General features: G+C 37.7%; 1 protein-coding gene across 1 annotated transcript in view; it reads right to left on the reverse strand.

The window, feature by feature from the left end:
• The window catches only part of DCHS2 (dachsous cadherin-related 2), a 104,834-nt gene that overhangs the window by 59,147 nt on the left and 25,537 nt on the right, over positions 1-20,150 (reverse strand). The window contains exon 2 of the mRNA XM_050974070.1: positions 1,843-2,034. Within this exon, the coding sequence (XP_050830027.1) occupies positions 1,843-2,034 (192 nt within the window). The remainder of the gene's footprint in view (positions 1-1,842; positions 2,035-20,150) is intronic.

Genomic DNA, 20,150 nt, shown 5'->3' on the forward strand with positions numbered 1-20,150 from the left:
CCATTGTTCAGCTCTCACATACCCTTTATCAATGATTTATCTTGATATTCCAGACATGTGTATGTGTCCTGAACATTTATACAGCTTCAAAACACATGAATGATAGGAAAAAATAAAATTATGATGTATAGCAGAATGCCTAATTTTCTGTTGTTATGCATTTCAATACAGACTGCTTTACTCTTCAAAGTTTTTTTTGGATATATTCAAGTATAAATATTGAAGGCAGAAATCACACACAAGCGAAATTCCAAAATGGTCAGATAGAACTACCTCTGCTATAGACATTACAGACAATGTCCTGGAAAAACCCACTCTTATATCCTTATATTAAAATCATAGAATGGTTTGAGTAGGAAGAGACCTTTCAAAGGTTTTCTAGTCCAAACCCCTTGCAATTAGCAGGGTCAAGTTATTAGATATTCAAATCAGATGAGTGGAAACAAACATACCAATATATTTATGTAATTTTTTTCTGCTCTAAAGAAATCTATGAGGAAGAAAAAGCACACTGCTAAAGGCACTATTAATAAAGAATATTTCTGTAGCCTCTGAAATGAGCCCTGAATTGTGACAGCTAAAGAAAAAGCATTGTTTAACTATTACACAAATATCTGAATTCAACAAAACAGATGGCTACATTCTCAAAATCAAATAATTAATACAACCATCAACTGCAGCTATTTAAGTTAATCTACTCATGGGTACAGAAATCCTAGTTCACTAAGTTTCTTCAGAGTACAATTAAAAAAAACCTACAGGCATTTTGAATGAAAAATACAACACCTCTAACACAACTGCATTTTTAAAAAGTTATATTAGATACACTTAGGACATTATCTTAAATGCAATTTTAATATTCAAAGTAAGAAATAAAAACTGCATAGCCTGAAATAATTTCATTTGAATGTTTTTCAGGACAAATTATTCTGCAATATGTGACCTGAATAACATTTCAAAAAGTGTCCTTATGTAATTTTAGCATTTGAAGGCAACTAATAACCTTTCTTCAGCTTCTTCACAATTCACTATTAAGCTGAAGAAGGTAAAGACAAGTACGAACTGGGCCTTACAAAGAAAACAACCTCAGACTGCAAATCACAAAAAGAATATTTTGTAATGAAAATATGATTAATAGTTTTCTTCCATTATTTTTTGGAGCTTACTAGCAAAATGTTTTGTTACATGGCATCAGGTGGGCAAGGTGTCCATCCCCAGACATCTCAATATGTTCACACTGCAGCAAATGTCTCCTCACCCTCCTTGCCAGGATCTGCTATGGACCATTTCAGGCACACACAACTACCCTGCCCTTGCTGTACCATGAATGATCACTTCCAAGCACCAGATCTTGAAAAGTGGGAAAACTTCCAGACATGCAGGTGCAGGGAGGCTGCACCCAGCCACAGCTGCAGCAATGGCATCAGCCAGCTAGAAAGGACAAGGAACTTACCCAGGAAAGTCACTGTCACCCACAGTAGCCATGCAGTTCTAGGCCATGGTACTGTCTTATTACTGCTGCAGTGGTCTTGAAAGCAGGGAGCAGAAGTAACTTGGAGTCCATTGGTTCCAATAAGAAGAAAATTAGCAAGGACTAACATCCTAGAAACATTTTTCCAAACTTTATTTGGGAGTCACTGGGTATCTCCCAGCCAATTGTATCAGTTTGTGTAGAAATTCACAGTTCATGAATATAATTTTCTGCTCTCTTTAAGGACAAGACATTTTGTTCAAATTCATGCAAATTTTACACAGTTGCTACATTCTCATTTAAAAGTATACCAGACATCCAGATTTGCAAATGCATTCATGAATCTGGCAGTGTAGAAAGGTGAAACTTACCCCATCTGTAGCTTTTACTAAGAGATCATAAGTGGTTGGATCTCCTTCTCTGTCAATGTCTTGAGACACAAAGATCTGACCAGTATGTGGGTCAATCTGGAAAGCTTTGGATTTTTCATAAAAATTAAATCCATCGTAAAGAGAATACTCAATTTCTCCAAACTGGTCAGCATCTGCATCTGTTGCTTTGACCTGCAAGGAGACAACAGAGATAAAAATGAAGCCAGTGAAACTATTACTCATTAAAACAAAGTGTCTGTGATTTTTGAACCTGTTTGTGTTGTAAAAGCAAATGTGTGTACAGAGAATAAATACAAACATGTTCTGCTACATAAGCTGGCTGCCAGCAGTTTGGAAACATCTCTGTCCCTGACAGTGTAAATATCAATCCTCTTCCTTTCCCGTGAATGGAAAAGCCATGCTCTTCAGCCATGTCCAGAGGCTATACCTTAAACTATCTTCCATTTATTATGTTATTTTTATAACTTTGGTATGTTATTTTTACCAGTTGAGGTAGCTCTTACGAAAAATCAGAAAGCTCTTATGTCACATGTGGATCAGAAAAGTGCTGCAGGACATCCTTACCTAATGTATTCTATAAACAACTTCTCCGATCTTAATTTAGTTTTCACTTGAAAGAGGGCTTGGTGGCACTCATGTTTTTTGACCCACAGGTGGGTTGATTTAAAATGTATTTGATAAACACAAAAGTTTTGTACATTGCTCCTTCAATTTTATTCCCTTAAGATCTTTGATAACAGGTGTTTTGTGCTGAGTTTGGCTCTTCTCTGGCACATTGCATTGTGATAGTTTTCACTTAAATTTAGAAACATTTTGGTAGAAAATAATTGACGAAAATATGCATGCATTAATAAAGCCAGTATTTTCAGTTCTCTAATTTGCCATTATTGCAGACACAAATAATTTCTCCTTCACAATTGGATTAATTTTCTACTTTTTCTTTAAAAATGGTAATTTCCATGGTTTTCCATCAGCCTGTCTGTACAAGCACAATGCCTTAACAGAGGCATTAACAGAGAAGACCTTAAGAGAGCTTTGGAAACTTTAGTATCACAAAGCCCAAGAGTAAGAATTGGTGGAAGGCCACAGAGACCTGTGCCAGTCAGTGTCTGCACCTGACGCATGCTGATAATGTGAGACTCACAGTCATCAACCACAGCCAGGGCAGAGGCGAAGGTCTGCACGTGCCTGCCTGTACAGAAAACCATCTGGCACAGTTTCAGGTAGAGTTTCAAAAGAAACAGTCCAGGCCAGGGAGTAGTCCTAGAAGTAAGTTTGGATTAGATCACCCTGTTTGGGTGATATAAATTAATTTAGTTGCATGGACACAAGCTGTGCCAGGTCATTTGGCCATGGGATCCAGAACAGTCTTTGGCTGCTGCTCCTACCAGAACAAATGTGGCCATAAAGACCAGTCAGTGACTGCATCAGAAACTCCCTTCTTTGCCCACATAGGAATTGTTTTGGCACTAAGATACTTAGCTGGGACTGAATTAAAACCAAATGAACAAAACATGTCTTGGGAAGCCTGGAAAGCATGGAAGTGGGGAAAGGGAAACCACATAAAAAGTGCCAATTCAAATCATAAAGTTAAAACTTACTCTAGACAAGTAATCAGAATTTTAAAGTGACAGCCGAAAAGATACATGTGTTATTTCAATTATTATTTTTTGCTTGTTGTGGTTTGGTTTTTGCTTGCATTTCCACTTCTCTATGGAAACTCGAAATTTTTTGTATTTCAGAAGTATCACTGTGACTGCACCACATGCTCCATAACATTCTTCATCCCATAGGAAGGTTTTTCACAATACCAAAGGCCATCATACCAGAGTTGACACCAAAAAAAATCTCCTTCTGGGGAGCCCTGTGCTCACAGAGCCCTCTTCATGCCCTTTTCACACCCTTGCAAGTTTGCATCCCACAGCTGCAGCAGTCTGCAACCCATGGCCACTCCTGACCTGGGTCCAACCACTCGTTCTAGGCAATTTAAAGGCAAAACTCACAATCATGCATAGCTAAACAAATATCCAGTCCTAAAAATGCTTTACAGCTGTATGTAAATCAAGCCTACAACATGCACATTTCTCCAGCCTTATACTTTGTTATTCCTGTCATAAAAAGAAGAACAGAACATACATCTAGTGCACTCTTATTAATCTACTACCCTAATGTTATGGAACTATAAGTCACTTGGCCCTTATAAGAAAAATATTTCAATTTATTTCTTTTGCCTGAAATCCAACAGGAGTGACAGTACTGAAAGGTTCTGTCTGACTGTGCCTACATGCAGTTACATGTGTAAATGCTAACATTTTTGCCTGCAACTGAGCATGAGTGATTAATTGCAGGTGAAATTTGAGGGGATTGTTAGAAGTTTAGCTCATTACGTTCAGTGACTTGTTTTCTTTGTTGTAAATTATGCAGTCCTCAGACTTTGAACAGTACATGTAAAGGCATAATGAGTGATGAATTTAAATAAAAATGCTTCAGTTCAAGGCTATGCAAATTTAAAGGTCTAATTGTGATCAACTTAAATTACTATAATCATCTTTCAGGCAGCTGAACTCAGTGGCATCCATTTTCTGAGAAAAATATAATCTTTCTCCCTGTTCAAGTACCTCACATCCAATCAATTTCTACCCACTTAGTAGTCCTTTTTTTAATCATTCACCATGGAACCTTTGATCTGAAGAGGGAAGATCTGGAATTAAAAGCAAATGAAAAATTTCCTGCAGCAGAGAGATCTGACACTGAATGGCACTACACTTGAGGTCAGGGAAGCTATTAACCAGGATCATAGAATCATTGAGGCTGAAAAAAGACCCTTTAATGGGTCTTTATTTTGCATCAACAAAATGCAAGCTGATTTAGAAGGAGGAATTCAATGAAAACATGCTGACAAATTCAAGTTTTTTGACACAATTAAGTGACCACGTTGTTGAAGATTTTAGGAATTAAAGCACACAGTAGTCACTGTCTGAAACATGTTGGCTTGTGATAGCCTACTGTGAGTACCAATCCTACAGAGTATTGCAGCAGTTAACTGCCCAAAAGCTGTGAATTACAGCAGCCCAAACAGGAGGAAATGAAGGCAGCAGAAGGAATTTTCACAGTGGACTGATCAAGAGAGTTGTATGTTATCAATATCCCAAAGGTGATAGAGTTGAATGGATTTATGTGCCCTGAAGAAGTGGGAGGCAAGAGAGTACCAAATATGTAATACCTCTGACAAGCCTAATACAAGATTGGAATCTTGGAAAAAAATAAAGGGGAAGAAAAGGAAGGGTTATGCTCCCAAGGTCTTTCTCCTTTCACTAAATTTGTTTTCAATGCAGTAAGTTGAACATCCAAGTTTTTAAGGAGTGTAAACTTTCGAGTAACTTCAGAACAAAGTATTTCCCCAAGAAACATTTTTTAAAGCCAACACGAGTCATTGTATGGATAGCTCCTGGCTGGACTTCTCCCATCAGTCATGCTTCCTGTAGCCTACATCCTTTGGTCAGCTTGTACAATATCTAGACTAAAAATCTGTCAGAGAAAAAAACAGTTTGTTTTGTCCTGTTGACACTACCAATAAAGGGGTTAGACTTCAGATATCGTCTCAGGAGGAGAAAAGAGGGGGACCTAAAGAAATGTTGTGCAGATCAAGTAAAAAATCTGACCCACCGGTATGATGTTCAGACAGACCAGTGCAAGAGGAAAATAAATGGTGTCAAGTGGTAGATACTAAAGGGTGTAAAAAGACAAACAAATAAAATTCATCAGTGCTGGAAGGGCAGAAATAATCTTATATTTGCATATGAAAAGAGGGGATGATCTCAAAGAATCTGTGATTTTAGGGGTAACTACCCTAATTTCCTCATCCATATGTGCACTTCAACCCTGTAACACATGTCTAGGTTTAAACAGAAAAAACAATTGCTGGCAGTTCACTTAAATAAGAGGGAACAAAACTATTTTTACCACTATGCTGAGAAAGTAGAGACTTCAGAGCTTAGAGAAAGCAAATATTTGGCAGATCTTCAGCTGCTTTCATTCACTTCAGTGGAATGATGACAACTCATAGCAATGGGCAATGTCCCCATATTTAACAGGCATTGAATTGTGTTACCAATAAACTAATAGTAAACAAGATTATAGATAAACAAGAAATAGATCTGCTACTAAATTCTACATTGCTTTAAACACAAAGTCATTTTAAGAGAAAACTCCAGTTATTTTTGTTTTTTAAAATTTCCAATCATTTTTATCCTCAACAAATTAAAGTCCTGTGGTTATAGTTACCTTTCTTTATTTTGATGCCTAGATATTATTTCCTAACAAATGAACATATTTTGAAAAGCAGAGCAAATATTTTACATTTTATGCAAAGGGGGGGAAGTGTCTCCTGCACACAAAACCACAACAGAAAAGATAAACCTATTACCTGCAGATCAAAGATTCAGAACCTATATAAAAAATAATTTTTAGGACTCAGAGTATGCAGCCTTAAAGATGACTGATTGGCAATGTTGAATTTCACATGTGAGTGGCCAGGATTAATTTTACATCTTTCAGATAGACCAGACCACTGGAAAGACCAGGCCATTCAGTCAAATAAGCCATCACCATGGTCATCTGTGATAGCAATTAAATGAGACTAATAAATATTAAATCAATTCTTCACAGCATAAGAATTTTCCCATACCACATATTCTGTCAAGTTTACTTCACTTGATTTCAGTTAAACACGATACAGATTTCTTAGCTGTTAAAATCTGTTTGGTGGACTCAATGTCAGAGCATAAGACAGATTTTGTGCATTTATTTTTTGCACAAAAAGTATGTTTAATTGTCTTAGTTCTACTTATATAATAAAAAGCAAGCTAATTGCCAGCAGCCAGTTTTACAGAAAACCAGAATAAAGGGTAAATAAAAGCATATTACACTACTGAGGACAACCAGGGGATCCAGCTCAGCCAGCATAGGTTTAAGAAAGACAGCTTCTGCTTGACTAACCTGATCTCTCTTTATGGCCAAAGGGGCCAGTGGTGTCCTGGCCTGTATCAGGAAGTGCATGGCCAGCAGGACCAGGGCAGTGACTGTCTCCTGTACTTAGCACTGGTGAGGCCACACCTCAAGTACTGTGTCCATTTCTGGGCCCCTCACTACAGGAAGGACATTGAGGTGCTGGAGAATGTCCAGAGAGGGGAAAGAGAGCTGGTGAAGGGTCTAGAAGTAAATAAATTATATGATGTACAACTGAGGGATCTGGGGGGGTTTAGCCTGGAGAAAAGGAGGTTCAGGGGCGACCTTACTGTTCTCTACAACTGCCTGAAAGGAGACTGTAGCCAGGTGAGGGTTGGCCTCTTCTCTCAGGTAACAAGTGACAGAACAAGGGACATAGCCTCAAGTTGCACCAGGGGAGGTTCAGGTTGGAAATCAATTTCTTTACTGAAGGGGTAGTTAAGGAATGAAACAGGCTGCCCAGGGAAGCATTGGAGTCACCATCCCTGGAAGTGTTTGAGAGATGACTGGATGTGGCACTTAGTGCTATGGTTTATTTGATATGGTAGTGTTTGGTCAAAAGTTGAACATGATTTTAGACTCAGTGATTCTATGACTGTGTACTCCACAATATTCATCATCCAACTGTAAGACAAGACTAAAAAAATGGTGAAAACTACTCCTAAACTAGAAAAAGAAAAAAAAAAAAAAAGAAAGTGGAAACTACCAGGGAGCTGAAAAGAAAGGTTCAGTGATAGAGTTCAGTTGCCAATGAATGGTGCAAGGATGGCTCTATCCTGCAGTCATCAACAGCACAAAATCTGGCCTCCTTACACTTGACATACTGAAGGACAGCAGGCCTGTTCCAGGCAGTACAGCAATACCTGATGGCAAACCCTCACCAGAGAAGTGTTTTAGTTCCTCACATAGGCAGTACAAGCACCATCAGAATGGTTAACTACTGCGGAAGCAACTGCTCTACCAGACCTTCATGCCAGGTCCATGACCACAGGGAAGGAGAGGAGCAGTCTGAGTTGGTGGCATGCTGTCAGCAACATGTGACCATAGAAATATTAGCAGTGAAGTTATGGTAGAAGACATTTTTCAAGTTACTTGCGTGTATCTGTACGATAGATTAGCATGCGTGCTGTCACAATCACACATCATCAAATGTCTCCAAGCCAGTGCTCTGACTTACAACCCTGGTTAGTGAGAAAATAGCATATCAAATACAAAGCAATGATCTCTACCTCACAGCTGCCTGAGGCAGCACAGACAATAATGCTGACACCAAACCTAAAGAGTGTAATAAATACATTACTTTGGAATTTTATTTATCTGCCTCAGCACCCACGATTAGCCTGCTCCCTAGTGCAGCAGGTTTAACATATGGAAATGGGAATAAAGCTGCAGATCCACTTGAAGTCCTAAAAGCATGAGCCTTGACTTCAAGAAAAGGAATTATTTGCCTGAGGCCTAAACAGCTGGTCCTTGACAATTGCACTGACAGCAGAAAAAGCCCCATTCTTCATTCTCAAACTGGGCTGCATCTGGAAAGCCACAAATCAAAATAACAACTGAAATCTAAGCTGCTAATTTAAGTGGCATTGATGCTTACTCTGTTAACAACCACAGGTACCAGATACTCAAAAAATCCCCAAGAAATAAGAAAATCCTTAGTCCTCATCCTTGCTCTGATACAAAGAAAGCTTCACTGTGATGGTCAGGTCAATGCACTTAACTAACGTTAGTTTTTCTGCATTCTTTTGGTCTGCTCTAGGATGGAGACTACCACAACTGACAATAAGCACTGCACAGACACAACCTTGCTAACCTGTACTGAAGCTGATGCTGATTCCTCCAGCCAATTTCTGATTCACTCCAGAAATTGCCATCAGTTTTATGAAGGCGCTAATAAGAAGCAAGTCCCATCAAAACATTCAATAATTCTCAACAGCCTTTCAAGTGAAAAGAGAAAAACCTAAATGCAAGCAGAGACAGAGGCCAGGCATCCTCTCTGCTCAAGGACAGCATGTAAAATGGGGTATTCACTGTAACCTCAACTGAACATAACATTTCTTAATTTTGATAAGGCTTTTGTTTTGGCTTTTCAAACAACTACATCTGTTTGGTTCTTTTTTCTTTTTTACTGTTTGTGCCCCCATGAGTTGTACAGGAATTCCAATTAACTACATGGTTTTAAAATAAAGTAAAACTAACCCGGCTTCACATATGAATCTCTCATAAAAGATCACACTAATTTTACCTTCTTTGTAATACACCATTTTTTACAACATTCTCTATCTTCCCCACAACAAACAAATGAAAAGAAACTTAATTTACATGATGAACAATTATGAGATCTTAGTTTTTTGCTTCCTCTGCTTTTCTGTGTATCTAACTGATGACTGTGAACAAACCTGCCAATAAAAAATATTGACAGATCTTTGATTTACTTCTTTCAGTTAGTCTACAGGAAGCAAGAAAAATTAAAATCACTGGAGGAGAAAACAGCCTAAGTACATCACAGCATCACTCTTTCATTCTGAACAGCAGACACTATTCAGCAAGTGAAGTCCAGATCCAGGAAGAACTAGGCATTTCAGTCTGTATTGTAATCTGCAAATCCTGCTCTGATGCTAGCCACAGCCTGATTCACTCCAGTTTAATGCCTTAAGTTCCTGACACGCCTTAAGTTTTGCTACCAAGCCTTCTAGCTACAAGCAGCTAGATCCCATTGAGGTGAGCCACAATCCAGAGGTATGGGAGGCAGGTCCAACCTGGAATGGCTGACCTTATCACTCTTATTACACTGATTGGATTGGACCACTACAAAATACAATTGTCAATGTCTGAATTCATAGCAAGCAGCTGTACTGCTAAATGCCTACTTATCATATGGGGTTAAAATGTCATTTTGGGAGTAGAAAGCTTGAGTTTCAGTACTGAAAATGTCTGCTAAAAGGACTATCGACTCCATCAGCCTGTTTGGTCTACACTGCCTTCCTTCTTATTGTGCAAATATAATCAAAAAAGAAAATAATTTATTTTACCATCTATAAAAACTGAAAGAACAGAAATTAAAAGATAATGTATTTCTGAGGAAAGAAAAAGGAATTAACAGGAACAAGCAAATATTTGCATGACTAAAGGAATAAGCAAATATTTGCATGACTTATTTAAATCATCCAAAATCAAACCCCCTTCTTTTCAGTGAAAGCGGCTCCATCCACTTGTTAATTCCGTTCACATACTCTGGTATAATTTTAGATTTTATAACATGCTAAAACCTTGCTATGCAGGGTCTAAGTACAAATCCATTTTTATTCATTAGTAAGCTATAGAGCACCAAGACTGAATACCTCTGCCAAGGAACAACAGAGTACAAAAATTTCCCTATTCTGTGCTAATTGCATAAAACAAGGAGCGATGGGCTTTATAATTGAGAGTACCTATCTCACAAATAACTATTCATACTGAATATGCTATTTTAATAATTGTACAGTGGAGCATGTCTTTTAGTGGTGGGATGATTTTAGAATTACATTAAGTAAGTTGTTTTAGAAAGCAAAACTCAAGGTTCTCAAATTCTATTGATTTGCTTTTTTTACTAAGTTGCCCTATCTTATTTACTGCAACTTAGTAAAAAAAGCAAATAAATAATGTAACTTATGACTAGTAGTATGTATTATAGGAGTAATAAAAAATTGTTAGAATAATTCCATTTTTTTTTGCTTAGATCAATTAACATCATTACTATACTTATAGTTACAAGTATATACTTATACAGCTGGAATATGATATATTATTTAACTCAATAATTGAAGTATGTATCCTGAATTTAGAATATGCGTGTGATCTTAGAACACTAATGACAGAATCTTTTGATTATACTCATATCTGTGATAGAAAAATTGCAGGAGGATGCTACAAAGGAGAGAAAGAACTTTGTAAGCAGAAAGGCAACCTTGCACCCAGCTGCATTCCTTCTGGCACAGTTTTGTGCAAATGGCTTTTGAGACAGATCAAGAATAATAATCCAATCCAATAAAAGCTCATAATAAAAACTTTGTTATTGGTGCAACATCTGATTTCAGCTAAGTCAGTTCCTGATTCAACTGACCTGAGGCAAATGGTAAGAAGGTGGTAGGAAAAGTTCAGTCCAGGTAAAGCCTAAAACCTCTTTAAGCCGTGGCACAGTCTTAAGAGAGGCTAAATCTGAACACTTACACACATTTGTGCAAATATTTTCCAAGCCCCAAAACCAGTCTGAGCTGCTAATTCCTTCCTGCAAACCACAATGCTCCAACCCATGTTCCTGACTGGACTGCTACAACTATTTATGGAGCTTTGTTGTGAACAAGATCACTAAGAGTAGTGGTCCATTTAAAGAAAAAGAAGACAGAATGAAATCCAAAAACTTTTATTGGTATACAGCCAGATTACTGAATTTTTTTTTTCCTTTTTCTTTTCCGAGTCACATTAGCAAGTATCAGTGAGCAGCCAAGATTAAAACCTCAAATTTACTTTGCTGTCAGCCTGAAAGGATTTGTTATTGCACCTTTACAGTAAGCAAAGACTATGTGTGGGCTGCCTAAATTGCCCCTTACAAATACATATGTAAGTTGCTGCACTTCTTGGGTAGATGTGGTGTTTTAACACCAGGGAAAGGGTACTATGGCAGGCCAGCTGGAGGCCTGCTGTCACTGGAGAAGAAAGCTGTCCAAAAACCCCTAGCTGGGTTACCACAGAAAATGTACAGTTTTGCTCAAGTCCAGAGAAGACGTCAGAGAGGGTCAACCTAGACCCAGTCCCTCTCACATCTGTATTACAGCTGTGGGTATTCCATGCAATTTACATGGGTGTTTGCCAGAGCAGCAAGCTGACTGGTCACCACCTTTCCATAAATCAGGAAGGAGTCCTCATTTAAAAAAACCCCACAGAACAAGCAAGTTGATCAAAGTTAGATTATTTTTCTTTCCTCATGGCATCAGCTGTTTCAGTTCATTAGTTTCTTCAAATAGCAATAGGCTTCCTACTACCCATAATCTATTTTTACAGATAATTACCTTTCAGACTGCTACCCAGGTCAATGAGTTAAATGACAATGGACTTGTTTAACTTACCTAGTCATCAACACATTATTGAAAAGCAGATATTTCTATTTCATCCATGAAAAATCAGGCTTTTAATGACTACAGCAAATGTACTAATGTAAGATAAACAGCAATATTATTATCATCATCATCATCTGTCCCATTTTATTTTGATCACTGCGGGGAGGTTCAAAAACATCACTTCAAGACAGGCTTTGCAGAACACATAAGTAAATGAAGGCAAAGGTTTCTATCACTTTGCATGTCTAATGCTTAGAATCTGAATGCTCATTTAAACAGATTGCCAAACATTAACAAAAATGAAATGCCTTCCAGAATCCCTTCAGAAAGCTGGCCTCTTCTGTCCTGACTCCTTCTGAATATCTGTTAATGTGCTTATGTCCAAAATCACAGTATTAAAACATCTTCTAGCTTGGCTTTCAGAAATATGGCCTGCAAAATGTTGTGTTCCTAAGTGTTAAAAGAAGAATAAATGCTCTTCTAATAAAAGCACACATTTTGTGTAACTTTAGTCTTACAAATCATGTCCAATTTATATTTGGAAGTAAGCAGATGAGGGCTCTTTTAGTTCATTTCTGCTTTTATGGAAAATTTAAGACATGGCCAAACTCACAGCTTGAATATTGTATTCACAGCACTTGAGAAAAAATATTTTCATATTTTCTTCATTGTGGACTAAAAATTAGCAAGGGATCTTATATATCACCTAATAATTGGTGGGAAAATGCAGCCTGACACAAAGTATTGAGAGGTTTCCCTTCTCCTTCCTTCTAGATCAATTATTTCATATACATGCCAATGTTGTTTTCTCTCTTTCCAATACTGCCTGTCTACATTTCTAGCTATTTTTGCTCTAAACAAGCCTCACACTCACAGAATTTAGAAGATATCAGAGGACAATGTGTAACAAGAAACAATCCTCAGAAAAAACAAAAGTCAAAGAACATGCAAATGTTAATCTCAATTGCATGAAGCAAAATCTGGGATAATGTCTAATAAAAAAAATCCTTTAGGAATTTATTTGGTTTGAAATACAAAACCCACTGAGTGCCCAATAAATGTAACTAAACTTCTTCAATTTAAGTTAGCTGTATATTTTACAAACATGATTCAGATGGCCCAGCTTTGAATATGTGGAGGTGGCAGAGCCACTCCCAAAGAGTTAAAGGGTATCACCTATGATCCATGATGTTTGAACAATGATATGCAGAAGCATGACAAACTCACCACCACTCTAAATGTAACATAAGACAGAGCTTTCAAACACTCTCAATATTTAAAACTGAGTTTACCATAAAATAGTTCCCAATCCCAAACTAGAAGTCCTGATAAGTATTACGAGAATTACACTTACTCATACAACAGAAATTCTGTTGGGTGAAGTAAAATTTACCTGAAACACATTATCATGCAAACTAGAGTCATACACATCAATAATGAAAATAATTATGGAGCCAGAAGTACTCTATGCCTTTTTCAGACCAGACTACATGTCTGAATGAAACCATGAGATGCACTTTTCCATCTGCAATCAGTGCCTGCTCATACAGCCTCCACACACAAACCCAACCACATGGTGGCCACAAGACCAGTATGTTATATGTGCACAAATCAGGATACACATCCAGACTGTGCACTGAGTAACAAATATTTCATTTGCCACAGTGAGGAATGCATGTCCATCAGATGGGAACCCAGGAGCAGACTGTCCCACTGAGCTGCACACACTACACAGAAATGCAAAGTTATTAAAGCTTCCAGGCCAGAACAGTCCTGAGCCAACTAACAGGGCTAAAGAGAAAGGGTCATGAACCTGCAGCACAAGTGGACAGCCCCCACTTCCCCATTATAACAGATTTCCAATTTCTACAGTTATCCTTTGTTCACGAGTTCAGAGCATTTAAATAGCATGGTCCACTACCTGACAAACCTTAAGACCTTTACAAAAATACACCCCATAAGTACAGGAACATCATATGAGGGAATAGTTCAAGCAAATACACAAGCCCAGAAAGTGACTAAGTTTCATAGTGTAACATTTAAGGAAAGCACACTGTGTACTAGCAGCAATTATTAACTCATAAAAATAACCAATGCATTAAGTTCTGGGAAGGAAATGAGAGGAGCTGATGGTATAAATTGGCCCCATCAGTGATACAGACACAAGCCCTTTCATTTGACCAGGAATTCTCCTCCAAACAGGACAATGAAGTCCTATACTGTTCCTATACTTGCACAGAAGTCAGCTGTTTTGAAGTGGGAGATTATGAAAATCAGATGGTTAGGTCCATTTGCTCAGCTCCGGAATTCTCCAAAGTCTTTTATTTTCTCCTAGGAAAGGAAATACTCTGTTCTGGAAACTGGTTCTGAAAATTTTTGTTTCAGCCCCTTCAGTTATCAAAACGGTTAACTGGAATGAATTTCAACTTCGGCAATCAGAAGCATGAGATCGTCCTGGCAACTAGAGAAATTCAGTATTTTCTCTTCGGAAACAAAAATTAGAAACATAGCAACTCCAAAAAGAAGTTTATGTCCAACTTAGTATATACAGAATTAATACATCCATAATTTTGGGGAGGATTGAGGCCTCCCTGAATAGTCAGACAGCATATCTCTAATACTAAATCACTTTATCACATGTGCTGCTTTTAGACAACCCATTCCCTATTTCCTCATTACTTTCTTCTCAAACTAATGGGTGAGACTATTTGAACCATGGTATTTAAACTATAAACAGACCAGATATTCCGATTAAACCAGAAGGATCCCTGCAGTTTTTGTCACATCTATGTGCTAAATTTGTAGCCCTTTAATTTCCATTGCAGTATAATGTTACCCCATTTTCTGAAGAAGCTAAAAAGACACATTAGTATAGCAAACTACTGAATAATGAGACTCTGCTTTCAATTGTTTCCATCTTTCATGCATATTATTGGTACCTGTCCATGATGTTAGTTATTCTCAGCTGCTTTCATTGGAACTTTTCACCATATGGAGAAAAAAGTGACTGGTTTTCCCTGACCACTGTCATGTCATTTCATCCCTAGCCCTGGTCCTGTCCTTTCCCGTACCTCCTCAGAGAGTGGCAGCTCTCCCTCAACAGCAGCTATACAGCAGACACATAGCAACAGTCTCTTAATGTAACTTTTTAAACAGTCTCTTGCTGAGACCTGGCTCGGGCTAAACAACAGAAATGGGAATCACAGCAACTAAAGTTTCACAACAGAAATATTGTATTTCATCCACACAAGGGACCCTGGAGAGAACACAGAACAGAGATGGGAATATCTGGGCTCTTTCTGTGTGCTCTTTCCACTTTGCACCACTGGTTTCCACTTTGCTTGTAAATACACCAGCATGTTTTATTTTCAAGATCTCATTCCACTACACAGAATCAGAGCTTGTTTCCTAGTTCGTCTCACCATATTGCAAACTCATTTTTTCCCCTTCCTTCCCAAGTGAAGCTGTAGCTTTTGAAGGAACATTATAAAGATATAAAACTTCCAGACTGGAGCAGAGCAACTGAGCCCTTAGTGCAGGACCTGGTTACTGGACAATGGTCAGTGCCAGAGTCTGAAGATCTGAAGAGCAAGATGCAAGAATTGCACAGTCAACTAAACTACTCTCTTCCCCTCTACCATGAAGTGCTCAATGTAAGTATAATAGTTAAACAGGCTAATAACCAAAGGTCAGGGGTTTATTATTTCTTTAAACTCTTCAAAATGAACTGTCTTGTGTTAAATCCATAAATATACAACTTTTCTCCAAAAAAAAAAAAAAAAAACAACAACAACAAAAAAAACCCCACAAACCCTTGCCAAGACAAGTCATGGCTACAAATCTTCTTCCCAGGAAGAATGTTCTCATAATTTTTTAATTTATGCCTTTTCAATGTAATGAAGTATTTTCTATTGTTAGACAAGGAGTGAAAATCTCCTAATATCTACACTGAAATATTCAATTATTTCATAATTCCATTACTTAGCGTCCCTTTACCCATTTTCTGGCCAAGACAAACAATACCAGTCTCTCTCTTCTCTTTCCCATTTCTGAAATAGGAAACACTTGACATCAGTCACAGCTTGTATTGGGATGCTTGGCTAATGTATCTGCAGAGTCCCATCAAAAAGCACTAAAAATTCCATTTCCTTAACAAGTATGGAGCCAGCATTGTTCTAGAAAAATGATGGAGCAGTACCAGTAAAGACCCTTTTCCACAGATAAGGATCTACTACAGATCGCAGTAAGGTCCCTTTTGCCTGTGGGAATATTGGTAACAACTCAAAATTAATTGCTGCTAATGATCACTTAGACATGAAAGTTGAAAAGTCACAAAGTGATCTCTTAAAGGAGTGACCTTAACCCATCACAGAATATTCTGAGTTGGGAAGAACCCACAAGAATCAAGTCCAACTCTTAAATGAATGGGATTATAGCCATGGCCTTGGTGTCATCAGCACCATGCTCTGACTAACCGAGATACTTTCAGTTGACCCTGAATAATGTACCAGAGTCCTCCATCAAGAAGGAGGATGGAATTGGTTGGTCTGCCTTTATCACTGTTGGATCTGGTATCAACAGGCACCACTGTGGCACACCTCCACAACAACTTCTGACATTTAGATTCACTTCACCACAAAGTATAGATCTTGCTTAATTGGCAGCTGTTTCAAATTTGAAAATACACCATTTACTGTAGCACTTGAAGCCTCTGGTGTGCTAAGTGAAAGGTAGGATGCAATAATGGTGCATGGAGCAGGATGCAAATCAACTCATAGAAAGGCTAAAGAATAAAAACTGACATTATGGAATTACAGAACAACTCATGCAGTCTAAAGTGAGCAGCCCAAATAAACTCCAGCAGAAAAGTGATGGCAGGGAAAGGGTCATACAGGTGGAGGACATCCACTGTCTTAAATGAAAAAGTTGAAAAAAACCAAAACTTGACATTTCAAAAAAGGCAGTTCCACAAAGGGGGGAAAAACAACAATCAATACAAATCATCATGAATATACACATGCGCTACCATCAAAGAACTACTTTCCAAAGTGGTGAAACCTAAATGTGAAAAAAAGTAGTCTTCACAGGAAAATTAAATGCAAGAGAGTAATATTTTTCAATGTGATTCTTTGTACAAGATGTTACAAAATACAATTCAGAAGTTTATGAAAGAATTAATTTTGACAAGAGTGATGGGGCTTGGTGGGAAAGCAACTGCTCTATCACAAAGTAAGCATACTCCATCTGGCCCACCAGTTCTACACATGCACACTTGGAGAGCACTTTAATAGTCAGGTACTGAAAATGCAGATGCAGTTTTTTGGGACAGGAAACAGAAATATGATCTCCACATAGCCACCATGCTCACAATTCACAACTTTGTCATTTGAGCTGTTTTCACACCTGTAACCCAATGCCTCAGCCTGGACACACATCTGGCAATGTCATGCATGTAGCATGCACTGGGAGCACAGGTGGGCTGACATAAAATGAGTGTGTTTTGAAGCAAATGCAGAATGGATTGGAAGTACATCTAGAAATAATTGAATACTGTGACCATAACAGTAGCAACCAAAGCTCATGAACAGTGAGCTGTCTTAAATAATTCTTGGTAGACCTATTTCACCATTAACACACAGGTAAACAGCCTACAATGAAGAAACAAACTGTTTCTTCTTGACAGCAACAGAACTAAACAGAACTATAAAGTGGCGGATTCTCACCAACTACTTGATTAAAATAATTATATGCTAGGCTGTGCAATATGCTCAAAAAAAAGCAAGTAAAAGTAAGCAAGGGAAAGAAATTTATAGAAAAAATAAACAACAGAAATGATACTTTGTATTCTCACTGTGGGGCAAAACTTTCTTTCAAGTTACAATACATTCTCCGTCTGCCAGAGGCAATTTCCAAAGGCACCATAAGATGGAACAGTGAGATTTACATTTATTTTCCTCTCAATAATGGCAATTGAAAATGGCTTTTCTGTCTCTGAAAACTGTCCAGAAGTAGCATAGTATTCTTTACTCACAAAAGATTGTCATTATCAGGGGAAAATCTCAGGCAAATAAAGCACTGCTTCCGACATGCACTACTACTACTTCTCTATTATATGAAATCCAAGCCATTAAGGCAAGGAAGTGCCTTTTGCATGTTATTATGTTACTGTGCTAGGAACACACAATTACAGTGAATGGGAGTTGATTATATACGTATTTCAGTGAAGTCAAAGGAGATAGATTCATGAGTAATGCATATTTTAACCCTTAAAAGACCCTTCTCATCATCCTCTGATTCTATCACTTGTCCAATGCCAAAATCATGGTGTCATTTCCTGCAGCCTTCTCCACTGCAGGATTTGGCCTACTTCTGCTGTAAGTTCAAAAAGCTGGAACCACAAACTGATCCTCTACTAAATCATTCACCATTTTTTTTCTGTGAAGAAGTACTTAATTTCCACTTGGTTCTATAGGCATCTTCCATAGGCACAATTTAAAAAGCTACAGACTGCTTCAAAACCAGGAGCTGCTTAGTCATACTTTGCAAGACAGACCAAGATTTGGATTACTACAATTAGTGATAATAAATACAAGCTATGGCAATATCAACTCATGGGCTGAGTACTGTGAAACAGTGCTGAGAAATTCAATTACAGAAGTAGGAATGGAGCAGAGGGCAAACTCAGCACAAAACTCCAGGAAAATGAGACAATGACAGAAATCCAGGTCTCCAGCTTTAAGAGAAAGAAGCAGGTACACATCATGAGTACCAGGTGGTACAGTCCTTTGTGCTAAAGCTGCCCTCAACAATAACACCCTACTGGCTACAGCATCTGGCTTTTCAGAGCCCACAATGCGAATAGTCTACTTTCTGATTCCTTGAAGATCCACTTCCAGCAAACTAGAGTAACTCACTCATTCATAGCAAAGAACATCAATTTCCAAGATAATTTCAGAGCCAAAAATCACTTTCTCTGAAGTCACTGTGGTTTCTCCACATCAACCCACCATCAGTAAAAAAAAAGTTCAAGAGAAAAAGTAAGTTTAGGAACCTAATCTAATTACATTAGAAAGATAACTTTAAATATCAGAGTAAATTAAACAAATAAAAGGACAAATTCCATTCAAATTTTGTTGATGTGTAAAGAAATAAAACAACTAAAGGGAAGAAGAATAAGCTTTCATGTAAAGACAGTGATACCAGCATTATGCATTGCTCTTTCTTGTCACAGTTTTTCCAGGATGATGTGCAGCTTCGCACAAACTTAAAATCCTAAGAGCAAATTCAAGTTCATATTTGTTTGGTAAATATACGGCCAATATCTCCTAAAGTATATAACATAAAAGAAGGTAAAGGAAGGATAGGATGAGACCAACTAAAGAACAGATAAAAACCTGTAGAAGCTATCTGAAGAAAAAAAAAATAATAAAATCCTTTCTAAAACCATGAGACAGAATAGGAGAAAAAAATGCAGTTACAGATAGGGGCTTTTTTCCCTAATTTTAAGAAAAGGCAGGAAAGCATTTCTGAAATTCCACTATGAAATTAATATGAAGTTATACTAGGCAAGTAAAATAGGCAAACCAAAATTACAGGTTCTACAACAAAGATTTTTAAAAACTGGCAACATTGCTGTGAATTCCAACTGTTCTGTAGCACAAGGAAGTCAGGATTTTAATAACACCACCACATTAGCATGCAAAGGCATTTGCAAAATGTATGTCAAAATCAATTTCCCAGCACAGGCAGTATTCTCTATTACTGCATGAAATCCTGAGGGACTGGTTTGAACTGACCATGACGGCACTCAACACATTTTGAAACCAATCCCACTGTCATCACCTGTGGGTTCCAGACAAAAGAAAACCCCTATTTGCAGGCCAGCAAGCAGAAAAAGATCTTTCTCAGCATTACTTTCTACCCTGCAAGTATCTCCTTTCTGTACTGCCATCTAATCTACAATCTGATGAAAAATAACTATTTGCTCTACTTCTCTCCAGTCTAAATTACTCCTTTAGTTACAGAAATACATCTTCAGTGTTTGATTTAAAATTCTTAAACTAAGAATTTTCACAAAGAAAACCTTACACAATTTCTTCTTTCTTCTTCATTATGAAATCAATAAAAATAGATTTAATACAAAATTCAAACCAAATTGTGTCATGGCATATTTGCCCTCCTTTA

Source organism: Serinus canaria, chromosome 4, assembly GCF_022539315.1.
Source record: "Serinus canaria isolate serCan28SL12 chromosome 4, serCan2020, whole genome shotgun sequence".
NCBI lineage: Eukaryota > Metazoa > Chordata > Aves > Passeriformes > Fringillidae > Serinus > Serinus canaria.